The following is a 21070-nucleotide window of genomic DNA, read 5'->3' on the forward strand; positions in this document are numbered from 1 at the left end:
ATGTAGCCTGGTCTTCAGAACCCCCTAGACCCAGCTGCATACAATTGATCTAGTCCTTCAGGCTTCCTGCTCCTGAGGAATGCCCTACTTGTGAAGAACACTACTACATCTGAGGAGCCCTCTTACTCCTTAAGGAGTCCAGTTTCTTTGGGCCTTCAGTTGTGCGCTTCACTGATAGCTGGCAGCCTGCGCCTGCAACTTTTGGCGCTGACACTCTCTAGGACTGAGCAATCCCTCAACCTTCTCTGACTCCACAGGCAAGGTAGGTTCATCAGGAGCCCCGTTTGTGGGTGCCTCAAAGACCACCATTGCCTATGGGCCTGATGTAGCCTTTTTGGAGGTGTGCCTGAAGGAGTACTGGATTAGGGTAGGAGGTGTCTCATAGGGTAGTCAGCCTTGGAAACTTCATCAGGGGAGGAAACGTCCTGTTCTGGGCTGAGGTCATGAATGACCTCTAGGTGCTAAATATTGATAGGTTCAAGGCCCCTCCTCTTCCTTTCTAACGGTTCTTTATCTTTAAACCAAGATTGGGCTGGACAGCTCTTCAAATAGACAACACCTTCAAGTAGAAGCCTGTCCTCTGTAGAGTAGGACATGTGACAACCCTACATAATAGACATGCAGGAGTTGGTATGGGTTGGGACATTTTTATGAATATTAGTTTAGGGGTGGTGAGAATAGTCATATTGCATGGTCTCCAAGACATACAAGTCATACAAGACATACAAGCTGGACAACCATCTATCAGGGATGCGGCAGGGTCTTGCTATTTACTGTGTTATCTGTACAGCACCATGTACATCGATGGTGCTATATAAATAAATAATAATAATAATAATAATGCTTTAGGGTGGATTCCTGCATTGAGCAGGGGGTTGGACTCGATGGCCTTGTAGGCCCCTTCCAACTCTGCTATTCTATGATTCTATGAAGTTCCTGGGTTGGATCCAGAAGCCTCATTGCACCAACAGAAAGATACCACTTATGGAAAGGGACTTCCCCTTCTTGTCCTCCCCACTAGAGCCCCCTGCGCCCTTCAAATCTTCTCTGGAGGAGCAGATGCATGGGGGTGCTGTAGCAGGGAGAAGAGGATGGGGAAGTCCCATTCTGCAAGTGATAGCCTTCTGTTGGTGGAATAATTATTCTGGATCTTGTTAGTCTAAGCCACAACCCTCCCTGAACTCCCCACTACAGGGCAAAACAATAAATACTTGATACTTATATTGTATATACCAATCCTGCTCCTGCCTCATTAAGCTCGATTCATCCACAAGGCACAGTCAAGATAGGTTTTGAAAATGTATAACGTTTGCTTTTTTAAAAAATAATGATAATAACCGTAACCTCTGGAAGCTTTTCATTTTTCTCTCCTTTAGATTTACTGTGCTATTTCTGCTTGGCTTTTGTTTCTTTCTAATATGGCTGCAGGAGTTGTTATAAATGCAAGCGGCACTGAAAAACCTAACAAAACACAGAAATGACTGTTTGCAAAGCCTTATTAAGCGTTGGCATTGTTCCTTTCTGCTTTGTTGGAACCACATGACCTGCATGATTTTTGCCTACTTGGGCTCAGGCTACACGTCATTCTGCCAGTCATGCATCACTGGGGCTCACCAAACGAAGAAATTCATGTTGCCCTCCAAAGGGGAGGTATTGTCAGGTTTTTGATATATATATATATATATATATATATATATTTAAAAAAAACAGCAATGTGCAGCTTAATAGCATGTGAGGAAGAGAAAAATCCCATTAAATTAGAGCTAAGGGTCAGTGAATTGGTATTCAATACCATTGCAGACATGACTGTTAGTAAATATTTGATCTTAAAATGAAAAGAGCAGGGAGGGGAGAAAAATACAAGAAATTTGATTGTTTGATTGCATTTTGTGCTGCTTGGACCAGAATAAAAAGAGATTGACAAAACACCTGCATGCTCAAAAATCAAAACAAAATGAGTTAGAAAGTTAAAGGTGCAGAAAATTATAATGGCTTCTTAAAGAAACCAATGAACCAGTTTATGAGACCATTAGCACTTGTGTCTGGGTAAACCAATTCAGACCTACAATCACAGCCCTGTCATAGCTCTGTATGCTTGGAATGGAAATTAGCCTTCTTGTTTATGTGTTCAGTTTTCACATATGGGGAGGAGATATGGGAGGTGGTATCAAAGAAGTTGATCCACAAGTGCATTATGTAATGGGAGAGGACTGAACCATATGCAGGGGACACTGTACATTTCGATCTTTAAGGTGCTGTCAGGACTCTTCTTTTCCTTTCAGAACCAATACGCTAATTCAAATATACTTCTAATACAAAATTAGAATAGTTTTCTATTGTAAAAGCACACTTTACTAAACCTTGAAAGCGAAAATATATTTTCTGCACTTCTCACTTTTGTTGCTGCATTCTATTTGTACGTATCTATTTGCATTCCAAACTTTCAGACACATGACAGGTCATGAAGGGGTTCACAGTGACAGATCTGAAAGCACCATCTTATGCAAATGGGAAATGTCTTCTTGGTCCTTGTATTCTGTCCGTTCTGGTCCTGTTGTGGCCTTATAAGTCTTGACCTGGTGCTGAAAAGATAACAATGTCGGTGCCAATTGGGTCTCATCAGGAAGATTGTTCCACAATTGGGGATGGGGGGGCACAGAAAAGGCCCTCGCTCTTGTTGCCATCCTCCGAGCCTTTAACTTGTTGCCGTCCTCCGAGCCTTTAACTTGCCTTTAACCTGCCTTTTCTTGAAGGGGTTTTAACACTGGTCCTCTCAAGCAGCTGCCCATTCTGTCAAAGTTTGTGTTTTTCTATAGATATTCAACAGCTGTTCACTATCATGGTGGCTCCTGGTGAGTGACAAAGGAGGCAGATTGTTGTTTATGGCAGCAGCCATTTTGCATTTTCCAAAACCCACATCAGAACATGGCTTTTGGGGAAAACCAAAATGCCAGTCCTTCCAATTCAATTCTTCTTCCCTCCACGCCCCACAACAGAATTTCACCTTAGTCCCCAAATATAGCCAAAACAAAACAGCCAGTTTTGGGGTGGGTAAAACAGCTGTGAAATGGACCTCGTCAGCTTAGCACACCCCTAAAAGAAGCAAGATTTACTTTAGTTTTTGTTTGTTTTTTAATGTTGTGATAAGGAGAAAAATAAAACAGCAACAACACTGAGTTTCTTGCAGTGCTTCCTACCTTCTCAAACTGCTAAACAAGCGAGAGGAAACTGTATCCCTTTGGCAAGCGCAGAGGGCTTAGAAGCGAGGGAGAGTCTTGCCTTACTTGTGCAGAGGTATGGATAAGGAAAGAAACAGCATGAGAAAATCCTGCTGATATTTCGCTCCTCCAAATCTGTGCCGCAGAGCTCTGCCCCAATCTCAAGCCCTCTAAGAAGCACAGGCAGGTTGAGGGAGAAGCAACGTCTTCTCCGACTTGCATGGAGGTTTGGATAAGGAGTGAAACAGCAGGAGTAAATCTTGGGTCCCTCCACCTTCCCCAAACCTCTAAGTAAGTGAGATCCTGTTAGAAGTTGCTCAGAGTCCTTCCCACCAGAGACTGGGGCATTTGCCTCCAGAGAGCTTGCAGGTGGAATTTTGGGCCATAGCTAGACGGGGCGATATCCCGGGGATCACCCCAGGATCATCCCTGTGCATCCACATGATGCACAGGGGATCCCAGGAGCAGGGAGGAATGATCCCTCCCTTGCCCCGGGATATGGCCCTACAGTTGTAGCCCACTTTTTCCACGGTCTCGGGCTGACCCCGAGACTGCGGAACGTGTGGGCGGGCATTGCGGGTTGTCCCGGCTCCTTGCAGTAACTTGCGAAGAGCCAGGAACCGCGCACAGGGCGCAGACCTCCTCAGGAGCTCTGCGCCCATGGGGGTGGAGTGGTGTGAACGGGGAAATTTGTTTTAAATTAAAAAAAAACTAACCTTTTGCTCATGAGCGCTCCTGCGCTCTTCTCCTTTAAGAAAATAAAAAACAAAATGGCGGGTGCGACGTCCTGTTTCTCCGACATCCTCACCCCTCCGTCGCGCTAGACTCGCAGATCTAGCTGAGGCCATGGACTCCTGGCTCTAGCATTGCTTTGTCAGTTGCACGGTTGACTTACGGCATTCCATGGCTCAAGACGTGATGGTCATTAGTTTAGATTCTTTTAAATGGGGTATTAAATTCATAGGGGAAAGGTCCATGGCAGGAGGGGGGGATCCACCATATTCTATGGTTCCAAGGACACTCTCCCAGGGATCGTACGATTTTTCAGTTAGCCGCTATGAGCAATTATAGCCAAGTCGAACCTCCTTGGTTAAAGGCAGTGTACTTCTGAATAACAGACCATAGGGGCAACTAATATTTAGTGAGCTATTGTCTTAGATCCCTGCTTGGAAGTTGCTTGGAAGCACCTAGCTGACCACAAGGTGCCAGACAAGATGGGCTTAGGCCCAATCCAGCAGGGCTTTTCCTAAGACACTTTTGCTGGTTCCATAACCTTTTTAAATGAAAAAAAAATGAGCAGGTATTCTCAGCATTCAGTTATTTGATCAAGTTGTGTGTAATGTGGTTAATTAATTCATTTAAACCATCTTGCCAGATGTGAAGGTCTATAGTTGACTGCCCTTCTGATTCATACATGTCAAGAGGGAGTTTTGTCCAAGTAAAGAAAGCTAATTTGAGTATTAGAAACGAAGCTTAACTAGCCATAACCTAGTTTAAGATTGCAGTCATGCACATATTTAGCTAGGAGCAGGTTTCATGGAACTCAGTACCCCTTCTGAAGAGTCATATGTAAGATACATAACTCTACAAGGCACTGAGATAAACTTTAGAATGTAATAAAATGAGACATAAAATATTTCATTGCCTCGACTTCATGAGCACACCTAGAAGGGCAATAAGCTTCAGGATTTAAGCTTTAAGTATCCCAAAGTGTCCCTCCCAAAAGATGCCCTGGATACCTATCAATAATCATACCAAGCTCAAATATGAATCTGAAAAGAACTGCATAAAATGCTGTCTTTGGGGTTGAATTGTTGTTTCAGGACTGCTTCTAATGATATATTTTGAACTTTGGTATGAATACCTGTGTACAAAAGACCCACATCTCACTTTTGGTGTGAGCTAGGGTGCACTGATGTATCAATTGCAGCTTTCCCCTTTAAAATGCATAGCAGCTCACTAGCTGACCCACAATGAAATTCCTCTTCCGGGTTCAGACAACATGCCAACCCATCAGAGAATGAACAACCCCTAGAACAAGCTGTGTGTTGTCAGGGTCGCTTGTTCCAAAAAACTAAGCCACCCTGCTGAAAGTGGTCTAGTTTCGGACGACATGACAACCCATCATGGCTAGTTACCCATGATGGGTTGTTGTGTCGTGCAAACCCACTCAATGTCTGTTTTGGCCCTGAATGGAACAAAGGATGGCAGACTGGTCTTGAGCTCCACAGAACACAACGTGTATCTCTTGATTTCAGAATGTTCTCCCCTTGAACATCATGAAACAAACCTCAATCTTATAGTGTATCTTTTTATTTTTGAAATTCTGATCTGGCATTTTCAGGAAGGTTAACAAGATTTATCTAAAAAGTCAAAACTGCTTAACCAAATGTGAGGTGGCAACTGCAGTATATCCTGAGATTCACCCAGGGATAGCCTTGCCAATCACCTTTCCTCCAAGACACCATTTTAGCAAAGGGATCACAAAGAACTAACGGGTAATTGCTACGGTATATCTGCAGTATTTTGCAATCAGTTTCTCACCAGGGTTGAAACAATTGCAACATTTCAGTTGGCATGGCCATCCCGTTCTACGTCTAAAGATACTTCCTCATCCCCTCCCCTAATGGGGTGAAGGCAAGTTTATCTCATGAGCATTATCTGGTTCCAAATGATAAAACTAAGTACATTATGCAGTGACATAAGCGTACGAGAATATACAGATACTGCAGATGACAACAAAGGAGAGTGGGAAGAGAAATAAATTCAGAGATATTGTTGCAAGTGCTAGATTTTTCTAGTCCTCCAAGGATGGCCATGTGTCCTACTTCACAGAGGACAGTCCGCCATGTGAAGAGCCATCAGAGGAAGACCTTTGTTTGAAGGCATCAGCTGTTTCAGGACATTAGATTAACCCATTCTTAAGGCTGTTTCGAAGATCCACCATGGAAGTTACATTTATAGCAGTGGTGTTGAACCTCTTTCAACTCTTGGGCCAAGTTCCATTCAGGAGAAGCTCCCAGAGGGCACATTCCCATGGTGGGCAGGGCCCAAGGTAAAAGGGGCTGGATCAAAATACAAAAAGTATCAGCATATTTTAGCTTCAAGCTCTTATTACCACTAACTAAGCCTTAGAAGAGGCCTTTCATCCTTTTATAATGGCGGAAAACTTCATAAGAGCTGGGAAGCCACCAAAAGATCAGGGCTTGGGGGAAAGGGGATAGAGTTGGGGAAGGGGCGTGGCCTCCAGGGGAATCCTGCAGGGCCAAATTTGGTTCCTGGGTCTGAGGTTATTTGAAGGGTCGTTCAATTCATGTCTCGTTTAAAGTTAAAGGGTAAAATCCAAAGGTGCCATAACACTTGCAGTGAGCACCACCAATCCCAGTGCCATGGTCTTAACCGGTGGCAGCACGTTCAGAGCCGCTACCATTGTAGTGCTTCTGTGGGCAACCCCCCCCCCCCAAATGACTGGAAACGCACATTTCTGGAAGGGGCAGATCACATCTTCCAGAAACTAGAGTTTCTAGCCATTTGGGGACTTGCCCACGGAAGCACTACATCACTGCTGCCAGTGGCGGGGGCCAGGCAGGAGCCACTGGTGGGGCTGGCCATGCACTTACTGGGACAGCCAATACTGGCCGACAGCAGTAGGGCGCCGCTGGATCCTACCCAAAGAGCCATAAGAAGGTAGAGGAGAGGGCTTGTAGTAGCCTGTGACCTGTTAGCATGTTACCTGCGCAAAGTCTCCCCACTATTTCTACTTAAGTTATAGCAATCATTTCTGAATTTGCAACTGTACATATAAATTGGCACATGCAAATTGTATGCCGATCAGTGTCTTCTTTTGTTTCTCTTTTTTGGTCAAGTATAAGGGGCCAACCAACCTCAAACCTGGGCAAGCTTATTGCCCTGTTCATTTCTGAATTCTAGGTTGTACCCGATAAATTGTGTGTGTGGGGGGTATAAGCACAAACCTGTGAAGGGAAAACTTTAATTGGTCCTCTACAGTTCTCTCTTTTGTTTAGCAGAGATTCCTTCTAGAAATATTTGCCTTTCCTGAAGTTTGTGGGCTGCAAATATCATCTATTGCATTCCATTCCGTACTTTTGAAGAATTATTACTCCTTCATACGTTGCTGTATAACTGTCTTTCCTCTTAATATTTGTATAGATGTCCATCTACAGTTTCATTTATCCTTGTGGTGGCTTCAACCAGCGTTATTCCTTCCTTGGATCTTTGAATCCGTTTCAAGGTTTTTAATCCTTTCAACATTTCTAGCCCAGGCTAAAAGCCAAGCCTCTCATTCAGGCTGCCCAGCAGTGTGCCCATTCAGACTGCAGGTAGGGGAATCACATATCTGAATTCTCTGCCATTGCCATAGTGTCAAATTCAGCAGCAGCAGCAGCAAAAACAACCCAATGGTTCTTGAAAACAAGCTAGGTTTCCCCTTTTTATCCCTCGGTAGCAGTTTGCTGTTAAAATTCAGTCACAAACCAGTGGCTTTTTTTAATTTTTGTTTTGCTGCCACCAAAGCAGATTTCGACAGTGACCCACCCCTGAGCTAAACCCATCCTCCTTGACATGAGATTTATTTATTTATTTTTGCACTGGGCAGTACTCAATCATGTGATTTCCCTATCTGAATTCTGAATTGGTTGAGTCCTAACTCCAATAATACGTCACTGCACAGTGGATTTGTAATTCAGTATTTGCTCTACTAAGTTTTCTCGCATCTCTTCTCAAGTCTATCAGCTGCCCTGTATCTCTTCTTCTTTGAATCTTTCTCTGTGAATCTTTCATTCTGTTTCCTATGGCCAAACAGTCTCTTCTGGGGCCTACCTGTACAATAGAACAGGTTTAATAATTATTCTTTCTCTTCATAGGACATTGGTTCTGTAATCCCTGCAGGGGTGAGAATACAATGGATCTTTAACAGAATCTTCTCAGTGTTCTGACCACACTACCATTCCCAGAATTCTATGGAGGCTAAGGTGACCATATGAAAAGGAGGACAAGGCTCCTGTACCTTTAACAGTTGCATAGAAAAGGGAATTTCAGCAGGTGTCATTTGTATATATGGAGAACCTGGTTAAATTCCCTCTTCATCACAACAGTTAAAGCTGCAGGAGCTATACTAGAGTGACCAGATTTAAAAGAGGGCAGGGCACCTGCAGCTTTAATTGTTGTGATGAAGAAGAAATTTCACCAGGTTCCCCATATATACAAATGACACCTGGTGAAATTTCCTTTTCAATACAACTGTTAAAGATACAGGAGCCCGGTCCTCCTTTTTAGATGGTCACCCTAATGGAAGAAGCAATAGGTTGTATCCAATGCTAGTCCTATGTAGAGTTAGACCCATTGAAATGAATGGGACTTAAGTTAGACTAACATCACAGCAGTAGTTGAAATGGCCTAAATGGTTATTGTGTACATATGCCCTCAATTTATTAGGCTGTTCCCCTCCCCGCACATTTAAGCCGTTGACTTCTGAAGACCCACTTTATGAGCTAACTTATTCTCACTTACTGCATCCATTGCTATTTGATGTCCCCACGATTCATTGTCTGTCCCTTATTCCCATCCTCCCTGCTCCCATGTTATTGAGATAATTGAATTATGAATTATTAGGCTTCTGAGGCATGAAGTGTGTATCGTGTCTGCATTGTCTATAGCACACAGCACCCTTTTGACCCGAACATAAACGTTTTAATAGTAGTAGAAAGATCAAAGTAGTCTTTGATTTAGGATGCTTCCAAACAGAGGGGTCCTATGTGCAGCTATTCCATCTTTTCTTACTTAGCGGATTTCCTATGGTAAGAAAAAAGATGGAACAACCAGTGCGGAAACGCGGGAGGGCTACAATTGGAAGATTACATCATTTGGAGCCCCTGCTAAAATTTCATGAATGAGGCAGGATTAGAGTGCAATAAAAGCCTCACCTGCAAGCACTCTTCTACACTGAGTTTTGTTCTTACTGGAAGAACATTGAGCAGTATCAGCAATTGTCCTTTGCCCAGAGAATAGATATGAATGAATCAAAATATTGTGTACAAAGTGCCCTTTGTAGCCACTGACGGTTTTATATTTGCCTAGGAAGCCAGTTTAAAGCAAAACCTGTTTAAACCCAATGTAAGTGGGTAATCAGCTATAATTATCTACTTAAAAGGCACTTCCGTCTTTCCTTTCTTTTTTAACTTTCTTCTTTATATTATGCTATTTTAAAGCCACAAGAAATACAAGGATTTAAAACACACACATAATTTGCTATTGCCATAAGCTTTCACAACTCATCAAAAACATACTAATCTTTGTCAACAACATTGATAGAATTAATCAGCCTGGAAGTTAGAATATTTCGTTGCCAAGATCCTTGTTCCACACATGTGCTATACACAAACCATTTCTGGCACTTTGGCTTTTTTTTTAACCCTCTAGACAGCTTTATTTGATACATCTTTTTCCCCCTCTCATAATACCAAAGTGAAAAATACCATGTTGAACTTTCCAATGCAAATCTATGTGAGTCCTCTCCAACCTGGTGCCCTCCAGATATGTTGGACTGCAATTCCCAGAATCCCCTGCCAGCATGGGAGTTGTAGTCCAACACACCTGGAGGGCATCATTTTGGGGAAGGCTGACCTATGTGTCCTTCTAGAATCAAGTCCTTATACAAGAGGTTACGGTGGAAAATATTGGACAAAGCCTAGGATAGATTCAGGGTTGATGATTCCATTTCAAAGAAGCTTTCATAGGCTGGATTCCAGTGGTGGGCGGGACTGAAGGTAAAAGGGGTGGGGCCAAAACACGGGCATGTTTAAGCTTGATGCTTTACTGACAGTAACTAATCCTTAGGAGATGCATTTCATAAGAATATAATAAGAGCCATGATGGATCAGACCAAGATCCATCTAGTCCAGCATTCTGTTTTCACAGTGGCCAGCCAGCTGCCTGTGGAAGCCCACATGTAGGACATGTGCATTAGCACCTTTTAGAATGGGAGGAAAGTTCACAAAAGCCAGAAACCCACCAAACAAGTGGAGGTTGAGGGAAAGGGGGTGGGGCCAAAGGAAGGGGGAGTGGCAATCTATGGAACCCTGGATGGTTGAAATGGGACTCCAGGAGGGCTGGACTTGCACCCCAACATCCATTGTGGCACCTGAGTTCTTACATCCCCTCTGATATTGATCAGATGTGTTTTACATCCTCCATGAAGCCTTTCCATCAAGGTTCCATTGTTGTTAGAACTCAAAAGTGGCCCCCTTGTTTCTGGTATAAGTAAGTTTTAGAAGGTGATTTCAGTAGCTCCCATTTTTCACAGGAGCCGATGGCTACAGAGCGTTTTCATCCCCATTTCTCTTTTCCTCTTGAAAGTACAAAGGCAAAAAAAGGCACAAAGATAAAAATAAATAAATCAGCATTTGATACATTTATTGCTTCAAATGTGACAAAAGTAACAAAAGAATGCAAATCTCCCAAGGCCAAATCTCATGCCCTGCTTTCTATTCTTGCTCTAAATAACTATCTTCTAAGTTCAGTCTTCACAAGTCATGTTTAAATTATTGGAATGCTGTAAATCATCCTTCCCCAACCTGGTGTCTTTGCAACTTTTCTGATCCATGGGAACCACCTTGGCTGGGGCTGATGGAAACTGAAGTCTAAAACAATTAAGAGGACACCAGGCTGGGAAAGGCTGCTGCATGTAGACCTGTCCAAAAGGTCCGTTCAGCTGCCATTTTATTAAACTCCTGTTGCATATTCATTTTAGTGGTAACTGCTTGACTTATGCTCAACTCCTTAAGTCCAGTTCAGCTGCAGTTTCCCCACCACCCAGTTCCCCCTAGGGCCTAGTACACGTACAAAAATGTTGTTGCCATTCCATGTTCTTTTCTGCAACAAGTAAAGCTATATGGAGTGTGTGTGTGTGTGTGTGTGTACGCTCCAGTTAGGAAAGGGTGATGGCCACCAATTTGTATTATTTATTTATTTATTTATTTATTTATTTAATTTATATACCGCCCCATAGCCGAAGCTCTCTGAGCGCTTTACAAAAGTTTAAAACAGTGAACATTAAAAAGTATACAAAATTTAAAACCACAAAAGCATAAAAACAACAGTATCCATTTAAAAACAACAGTTCTGGGGTCTATTAAAACAAACTCAGCATATGTTGTTAAATGCTGTTAAATGCCTGGGAGAAGAGAAAAGTCTTGACCTGGTGCCGAAAAGATAACAATGTGTGGCTTTAAAAGGGGCTTGGTAATTTCTTGGAGGAGAAGGCTATCAATAGCTACTAGTCCTAATGGCTATGGGCTACCTCTAGTATCAGAGTCTCCGGAACATGCTGGGGAACATGGGTGGGAGGGTGCTGTTGCACCCATACCCTGCTTGTGGGTTCCTGGTTGGCAACTGGTTGGCCACTGTGTGAAGAGAGTGCTGGATGATGGACCCTTGGTCTGATCCAGCAGGGCTCTAATTAGGTTCTTATGGTTTTATACTTGATTTCAATCCCTGGCATCTCCAGGCTGATTTGGGAAAGATCCCTTCCTGGAATCCTGGGGAGCCACTGCCAGTCAGTGTAGATCAGCTTTTACCAACCGTGGGTCTCCAGATGTTGGATTCCCATCATTCCACAGCCAACATGGCCAATGATCAGGGATGATGGGAGTTGCAGTCCAGCATCTGGGGAACCAAGGTTGGGAATCATAGGTGCACTAAACAGTACTGGAAGACACCCTGCCATAACCACCTTTGACATTGTTACTGACGTACATGTTAACTGTAGTTAAGCGTGCAGGGGGAATTTGCACTCCCAAAGGGCATCTGGTGAAGGGGAAATGGGAAGTGATCCTGCATCCTGCTCCTAATTACGTTATGAAATTGGCACCGCTACAGCTGTGCTAGCCCCTAGTAGAAATGTGAACTAAAATGAATGCTCTTATAATTGTAGTTGACAGCTCATCAACTCATTACTCTTAAACTGCATAGAACAGAACAATTCCACAGGAAGTAAGTGATTGTTACTGCTTAAACATACTGTGGCAACCCAAAAAAATTTAACTTCCTTTACCTCATTACTTGAAAGAAAAATATTGATGTTGTTCAGGCTGTGCCTTGTTTATCACGTATCTGTCATGTGAACTCTGAATAAACACATGTCAACTCTTTATAGGAAGAAAATGAAATCCCTGCCAGCGTGTTTGTGAAGGAGCCCGTTCCCAGCATTACTGATGGGAAGGAAGAGCCTGTTGATGAGAACAAGACTTTGGAAGAAACCTTGCATACTGTGGAGCTGTCCTCAGATGATGAAACACCCCATGATGAAGGTGCCGATGACAGTATGGATGAGAAAATCGAGGAGACCAGAGCTGAGAAAATCAAGAGATCAAGCCTCAAGAAGGTGGACAGCCTGAAGAAAGCATTTTCCCGCCAAAATATCGAGAAGAAGATGAACAAGTTAGGCACGAAGATTGTCTCTGTTGAACGGAGGGAAAAGATCAAGAAGTCTCTCACCCCTAACCACCAGAAGTCGTCTGCCTCAAAAAGTTCATCTTTCAAGGTCTCTCCCCTTACATTCAATGTGAAGAAGGTTCGCGATGGAGACACTTCCATGGAAACGGAAGACAAGTCGGCCGAAGCGGCCAGCAGCGAGCACACGGCAAATGATGAGGAGACCTCCTTCACGGAGATTCACTCAGACCTGGCCTCTCCCACCTCTCCAGCTGAAGAAGGAAACGCTCTGGCTGACTCCCTGGAAAAAGAAACAGGAAGTGAAGGCGAACCGGTGGTCAACGACAACATTGAGCTTGCCATCGTTGAAGAAGATGACCACTATGGGGCTACACTAGAAATCAGACAGGAATATTATGATGAAATGAAAAGAACGAGCCATGGGGAAATGGAACAGTCTGATGAAGAACCGAGCCAAGTTGCTGTCCTTCACGTAGACCAAACTGCATAAATCGTCTGAGCCTTCATTTATGTTTTTAAATACATATGATTTTTTTTTTAGTTACATCAGTTACCAGGGTTTATGTCTGTTACCTAATAAACATGGGATAATAGTAACTTAAGGTGGAGATGTTGTTTTCTAATGTACGTTTCCACACAAGGCTAACTTCATGAAATTAGAATTGAAATCAACAGTGAAAAAAGAGGTGTGATAACCCAGGTAATTTAAATGCAAGTCTCTTGGCATTTTTTAGGCAACTCCAATCTCCACCATCCCCTTGCTATTTTCTGTTATTAATTGAGTGTTGCTGCAGTTAATTGTAACTGGGGTTGTGTTTAAAATAACTGCTGGGGGCACTTAGACCAGTTGACAAAGGGCAAAGCTACACTACAAATTTAATCTGTTTTATGTTCATTTAGGGTGGCATCCAATAGGTTGTATCCAGTGTTAGTCTAACTTAAGTCCCATTCATTTTAGCGCATCTGCTCTAAGTGCAACAATGGGTACAGCCCTTAACTTTCACCAGAAGAATCTTGGGAATTGTAGATTCAATGAACCTTAGGCCCCCTCAGAGAACTTCCATCCCCAAGATTCTGTGGGGGGAAGGAATGGCTGTTAAACCATTTTAAGTTTGTGGTGCAGATATGATCTTACATTTCATCAATGAAAAGCTCTCCAAATACTGTGCTCATTCAAATAAATTCCCCATTATTTTTCCCAGCCATGCTGCTCGGGAGGAATTAATTTGCAGGAAATGGCGAGCCAACCTTGAAAGGGACACTTAGGCTGCAATCCTATACATACTTATCCTGGGAGTTGAACTCAATGGGACTTCCGAGAACATAGGATTACACTGTCAACTGTAGTCTGCTTTGCTCGCTGGCCCTGAGAAATCCCCCGATTTGGAGAGAACTGAGGGGAAGAATGCTTGCCCTACCCTTGTTGAAAGTTAATTAACTGTTCTCCTCACAGCTTTTTCAGCCAGACTGTGAGATATAAGCTATGTGCTTTTTCCTCCATGTAGGATGATTTACCAGCTTTGTCTGTGTCCCTCTCTACAAAATACTTAATCTCAGTTCGTCATATTAATTGTTGATGTGGTGAAGCCACCAAAATGTGATCTTTTTCTTCTTAAATGTCAACAACCTCACATGACGAGAGCTGACATTGGCCCTGTCAGTGAGTGTTATAAGCTAGAGCTTGCCCTGATATGATTCCACTAGCTCTCACTACAGGAAGGCGCACTGGAAGGTCATATTTTTTTACCAGGGAAAATTGACATGGTAAAGAAGATCGCTGTGTGGTGGCTTTACCACATCAAAAAGTAGTCTGAGATTTGGAGCGTAGCTGTTTTACCCTTAGGTGGTAACTACTGAGACAGAGTAATTAGGTTATTGAGTTGTCAGCTAAGTAGGGACCATATTAATCATATTTGGGCGTTACTCCAGACAATATTATTTTATCCACCTCCATTCTTCTCAGAAAGAGTTCTTGCTTTTTGTTTTTCCTCTGACCTTACCAGAATTCATGTATTATTTTAGTGGGATTAATTGAAGGTAGTATACTGAAGACCAGTTTGGATAAAGATGTTTTCCATGCCCCCTCCCACCCTACTAAATGGAAAATTGGCGTGATTGCCCATGGTAAATGGGATGATAAGACATGCCCAAATGCAAGTCCTTGAGATATATCTTAGGTTGATCTAGGACAATGGTGGACAACTTGTGGCCCTCCAGATTTTGTTGGACGCCAACTCCCATCAGCCCCAGGCAGCATGACCAATGATAAGCATCTGCAGGGCCACAGGTCCCCCACCAATGAATATCTAGGTTCTTTAGGGCGCAAACCTATGCATGTTTAGACAGAAAAAAGTCCTATAACTCCTGGCGTTCCCCAGCCAGCCATGCTAGGAATACCGGGAGTTGTAGGACTTTTTACTGTCTGAACATGCATAGGATTGCAATTTTACAAATATTCAGGTTGAATGGGGGTATACTATCCAGGGAATATATATTTCTTGGCAAAGTTGTATTCTCCTCCATCGTATTCTGCTCTTGTCGCCATTTTCCCCAGGAGAAATATTTTGGAGAGCAAAGCTGGAACTGGTAATAAGTGGGTGAGGCATTTGATCAAGAAAGCAAGCTGGTTGTATGTGTAAACTTATCACAGTCTACATATGCTCTCTAGTTTAGTTTGCCTTCTTTTTTCTTTTGATTCCAAATATGCTGTTTGCCTTGTTTTGTTCCAACTATGCTGATTCAATGATTAATGTATATACACACATATATTTTATTTTGGTCTATTTTAAAAGAGAACAGGTTTTTAAAATAAAATGCTATTCACTCATTTTTAAAAAAATATATGTTTAAATGGCAAAAGGGAGATATATTGTAATCTAAGCAGCTCGTGGAAATAGATTATCAAAGAGTTTCGTATATGCACCCAACTACTGTATTTTAGAGTGCAATGTGAGAGACAGCTTGGTATATTGCAATATAATCTAATAAAAGTAAAGAGAATATATGATAAAACAGAGAAGGGAGTCAGATACTAAGATTCTACCAAACTAATAAATACACATACAAATAGCAAAAGCGAACTATTCCAGAAAGATACATTTTCATTCTGCACCTGCACAACGTTACAAAGAAGGGTGTTTTGAAAAGTATATCCGTATATTATTTTTGTGTATATGTTACAGAAAATGGCCACATTCCATCACAAAGTGAAATGCACCTTAACCCTCTTGATTTCCATGGGACTTGAGTGTGCCTAACTGTACTGGCCAATGTTTAAATGTGGAAAGTGTTGAGAAACATGGGGGAATGTTGGCGACTCTTCACGCACATGGGTAATGTCCAACAGTATGAAGCAACCCTAAGTGAATGCCGACAGTGGCCATCAGGTGATAGGCTGTTGAATTCAGACAGTTTCCATATTTTTGGACATTCACCAGATGCATGAGGGATTGTTAACATTTCCTTGTCATTTTTTACAAGTGACACATTTTGAACATTCACTGTAATATATAAGATTTTTGTTCAGATGGAAATAGAAGAGTCATTTTGAAAATGAGCAGAATGTTTACTTTTTCAGCTAGTGATGTCAGAAGATTTTGTATTATGTGTGCTTTTTTATTATTATTTTGTGGTTTGAGTTACAAATGGCAACGAGTTATAAACAGCAACCCACCAGGAATTTCTTCAGTGTAGGCCCAATGTAAAATCTGCTTGTGCACAGTTCTGATACATTTCAGTAGGGCTTTGTGGACAATGAAGAGTTCCTATCAGACAACTTGGGGGTTGCACCTGCAGTCTCTTGTGTCTTGCAAATATGTAGTGGACTTCACAGTGATACAGCACCTGAATTTTCTGCAAGTGTTATACTTTTCAACCAAAATCTGGACATTTTCAGAAAGGAAATTGCATTCCTTCCACATATTAATGCTCTTTGAATCCTCCATTCCACTTAATCACAAATGTAAAGTAGCATCAAACTTACAAGTGCCTGACAATCTTATTTTATTATTTGTATGCAATGTCTTTTCCCCCCTTTTAATATTGATAAATTTGCTTTTACTTAATATTGCACTAAAGCTTCGCTTTCCCCTCCCCCGCCCCCGCCAGATATATTTAGAACCGCAAATTAAGGAAGTCTTCTAAGAGAATATATCTATGACAATGAGCTATTCTATGTGAGCTATTCCATTGTACAATCTTTTATATGTCACTGGATGTTTGATCAGAGTTGATTTCTAAGCAGAACTATTGACGGTTAAACTCTTTTTTAAAAATACAATATTATAAGAGAGCTGCAATCAGTAGAAATAACTGTGATGTAATCCACACATTCATCTTATTTTGAATTAACAACCATGCCTGTTACTAACTACAGATGTGATCAAATAAAAATCAAATCAAATTAAGTTACATTTGTCTGGACAAACTTATTGTAGAATTTGGCAAAGGATCCATTCAGAATGTAATACACAGGGCCAAACTAGACGTTACCTTAAATATATGTTGGCATTTAATGTGCTGGTTTAAACAATGCAAATACTGACCCCGTTCAGACAACACGCTAAACCATGCTGCTTAACCACAAAATGGTTAACGGAATGCTTAACCATGGTTTACGGTCTCATCTGACACACGTTTTCCCTAACCATCTGCCCCGTTAACCACTCACTAGGCTCACTAAGGAAAACTTAAACACAAAAGGGTTAAAAGTGTTGTCTGCAAGCATTCCACATGTGGTTAGCATTAACCACAGCTGAACATGGTTAAGCTAACCACAAGCCCAGAGTGTCGTCTGAACCAGGCCACTGTCTGCTAGGGCGTATTTTGAGCAGAGAAGTGGCAGCAGGGAAGAGATCATTGACTCTTATCCACGCACTGTTTCTCTGCCCAAAATTGCCCCTCAAGTGGCTTTTTCCATCATAAAGTTAAAAATTCATGTTTCGCCATGTGTTGAACCGCATGGGGGGGAAGAGGCATTCAAGAGGAAGCTGGACTACCATCTGTCAGGGATGCTTTAGGGTGGATTCCTGCATTGAGCAGAGGGTTGGACTCGATGGCCTTATAGGCCCCTTCCAACTCTGCTATTCTATGATTCTATGAATGGCATGTGAGAAAGGGGTTAAATACCCTCCCCTCTCCTCCCCCTCCCCTCAGCTGCTCTTCTGCTCAAAAAAATCTTCCTCCAGCTCTTTTCCTTTGAAGGGTAAACAAAACCAAGACCCTTGAGAGCCAGTGGGGTATAGTGGATTGTGACTTGGGCTTTTGAGCCTCAGGTTCAAATCCCCACTCAGCCAAAAAGCTCACTGGGTGACATGGGACCAAACACCACCTCTCAGTGTAACCTATTTCACAGGACTGTTGTGTGGATAAAATTAGGAAGGAGAACTTCAAATGCCATCTTGAGCTCCTTGGAAGAAAGGAAAAGCCTGGGGTTCCATTAGACATTTGGCCATCGCTGTGGTGAGCAATAATAGGATCCCAATCTAGAGATGAATTGGGACACTTGTGTTTATGGCCCATTTTTCACTATTCCATCTTGTCTGATTAAAGGGAAGGGAGAAAAAAAACCAACTTTGTTTAAGGACTTTTTCCCCAACTTCACTCTCGAGAGCACTTTGCCAGTTCCAATGCCTTTGATATATCCATCTGCATTTTTTTTATTGTGTTACACTAGACTCTTAATACGGTACCTTAAAGAGATGTACAAGCAGAAATGTATTGATGTGGATGTTCTGTTTATTCACCCTGATAACACTTGTTTGTGCAGAGTGCCACATAGTCTTTAGAAGACTTAATTTTACTGACAGGCCCAAGCATGTATGTTTAACCTTCATGGGACAGCTGTCAACTTCCAGCAGCCCTTTAACACTCACCAGGGAATTGAACATCATGTTTGTATTTCACTCTCAGCTACTCTTGTATTGTTTATATTCCTGCAAGCTCTAAGTCAAACCACACTAGCGTTGGAGAACTCGACATCAACAGGCCCATTTTATCTGGCTTTTCTTACAAGCTTGAATAAAATGTATGCTCTGCGTTTGGAGACTATTAAAAGAAAAGAAAAATCCTAGCCATTGAAATAAAAACAACAAGAGCTACCCAGTGCTTTACGAATTTAAAATGAATAAATAAATAAATAAATTTGGAATTAGAGCAATAAATTTGGAATTAGAGCCAAGCTGGTTTCAAAGGGTGGAGAGCAGTGCCTTTTTTTTCTTTTTCTTTTAGGAGGTTTTATTCCAAGGTTTAAAAATGGAGGAACTGTTATGACAAGCAGTCAGCAATTCTTCCTTACCTAGCTCATGCCTTCTCATGCTGACATTGTTATTTTGTATTTATTTATTTCTATATAGGATTTATAGATCGCGCTACATCAGACCAGCTTCCCGAGCAGTGAATAAAAAGAAAGGAAGAGAATCAAAATACAGAATTCAAATTATAATCAGATTATATTATCTAAAACCGTGGGTGGTCAGACAGGGAAGGCCAGTTTAAATAAAAATGTCTTCAGCTGCCGAGAACAAAACAATGGTGGCACCTGCCTGACATGAAGGGAAAGGAAAGGAAAGGAACCTCTCGTGCAAGCACTTGGGTCATTACTGACTGCTTTCGCTGACGTTTTCTTGGCAGACTTTGTAGCGGGGTGGTTTGCCATTGCCTTTCCCAGCCATTATTACCTTTCCCCCAGCTAGCTGGGTACTCATTTTACCGACCTCGGAAGGATCGAAGGCTGAGTCGACCTGAGCCGGCTGCCTGAAACCAGCTTCCGCTGGGATCGAAAGGCTGTGTGGAGAGTTTCAGCTGCAGTAACTGCCACTTACCACTCTGCGCCACACGAGGCTCTTCCTGACATGAACACACAGGGAATTCTATGAAGAGGGGCCAGTACACTAAAGGCTCTGCTCCCGAGTGGACTCCAAATGGACCACAGGTCCATGTGGAACCACCAGGAGCACCTCATCTGATGACCTGGTAAGTGAGCAAATACATTCTCAAATATCCTGGTCCCAAGCTGTTTATTACTTTATATACCAATTGCAAAACCGGTATCAGGTAGGCAGCCAGTGCAGTTCCCTCAGCAAAGGAGTTACATGCTGGAAAGGGACAGCTCCGGACGACAGCCGTGCTGCAGCGTTCTGCACTAGCTCCAGCTTCTGGAGCAGCTGTAAGGGCAGCAGCCCCACATAGAGCGCATTGCAGTCATGTAGTCTTGAGATTACTAGTGCCTGTACCACTGTATTACTCTTTTACATGCATACAAACATATCAACCTTGCTATACGACACTATACATCTAAAAAGCCATTCCCATCCTGCATATACAAATATTAAAATAGTTTATCTCAGCTACTACCTTTTTTTTTAGCGTAATAACTAGCAATTTTTAAAATAATAATATAATAATAATATATCTAAATAATATATTTAAGAAAACTATGAGGTCAAATGCAAGGTAGGTTGCTTTATCACACTGTCCATGAGGGTCACAATCTGATATTGAGGCCTCGTTGAAGTGTTTGAACAATAGCACTTTACATTGTTGATTGCTTCTCCATTTAAAACAGTAATAAGGTGCTGCCAGGTGAGGCTTTTATTGTGCCATCGCCCTGATTCATCCACAGAATTTTACAGGTAGTCCAGGCATCATAGAATCATAGAGTTACAAGGGGGCTATAAGGCCATCGAGTCCAACCCCCTGCTCAATGCAGGAATCCACCTTAAAGCATCCCTGACAGATGGCTGTCCAGCTGCATCTGTTGTGGGACAGCCCATGACCACCCTAGGTAATCGGTTCCATTGTTGTGCTGCTCTAACAGTCAGGAAGTTTTTCCTGATGTCTAGACGGAATCTGGCTGCCTGTAACTTGAGCCCATTAGTCCGTGTCCTGCACTCTGGAGTGATCGAGAAGAGATCCTGGCCCTCCTCTGTGTGACAGCCTTTCAAGTATTTGAAGAGTGCTGTCATGTCTCCCCTCAATCTTTTCTTCTCCAGGCTAAACATGCCCAGTTCTTTCAGTCTCTCCTCCTAGGGCTTTGTTTCCAGACCCCTGATCATCCTCATTGCCTGCTCAATGCTGGAATTCGCCTTAAAGCATAAAGTCATCATCTTCCATTCGTAGCCCTCCTATGTTTTCCTGCCGCTTTTTCTGTCTTTTTACTTACTCCAGAAAATCAGTTAAGAAAAAAAAGATGGAATAGCTACACAACGCCACTTGGATCCCTCCATCTGGAAGCACCCTAAATCTCCCTGGAAACAGAAAGAAGTATTCCGAGAGTTCATTTCATCAGATCAGCCCTCACCTGCAGTCTAAAGTGATACAAGCAGTGGAGGCTGGTGGCTCCGATTTCAGTGTGTCTGTGAATCTCTGAAAGGTTCAGCTCC

General features: G+C 42.4%; 1 protein-coding gene across 2 annotated transcripts in view; it reads left to right on the forward strand.

Annotated features, from left to right (window-relative positions):
- CAVIN2 (caveolae associated protein 2) overlaps positions 1–21070 on the forward strand; it is a 291429-nt gene that overhangs the window by 16997 nt on the left and 253362 nt on the right. The window contains exon 2 of one of the 2 annotated variants that reach the window (XR_010025030.1): positions 12391–14421. Coding sequence is in view for 1 of the 2 variants with exons in the window: in XM_063116254.1 (XP_062972324.1) it covers positions 12391–13179 (789 nt within the window). In the remaining variant the exon portion in view is untranslated. Of the gene's footprint in view, positions 1–12390; positions 17096–21070 lie in introns of those variants that run through there. The other variant, XM_063116254.1, reaches the window with a different exon arrangement.

The sequence above is a fragment of the Elgaria multicarinata genome, chromosome 2 (assembly GCF_023053635.1).
Source record: "Elgaria multicarinata webbii isolate HBS135686 ecotype San Diego chromosome 2, rElgMul1.1.pri, whole genome shotgun sequence".
NCBI classification, from domain to species: Eukaryota; Metazoa; Chordata; class Lepidosauria; order Squamata; family Anguidae; genus Elgaria; species Elgaria multicarinata.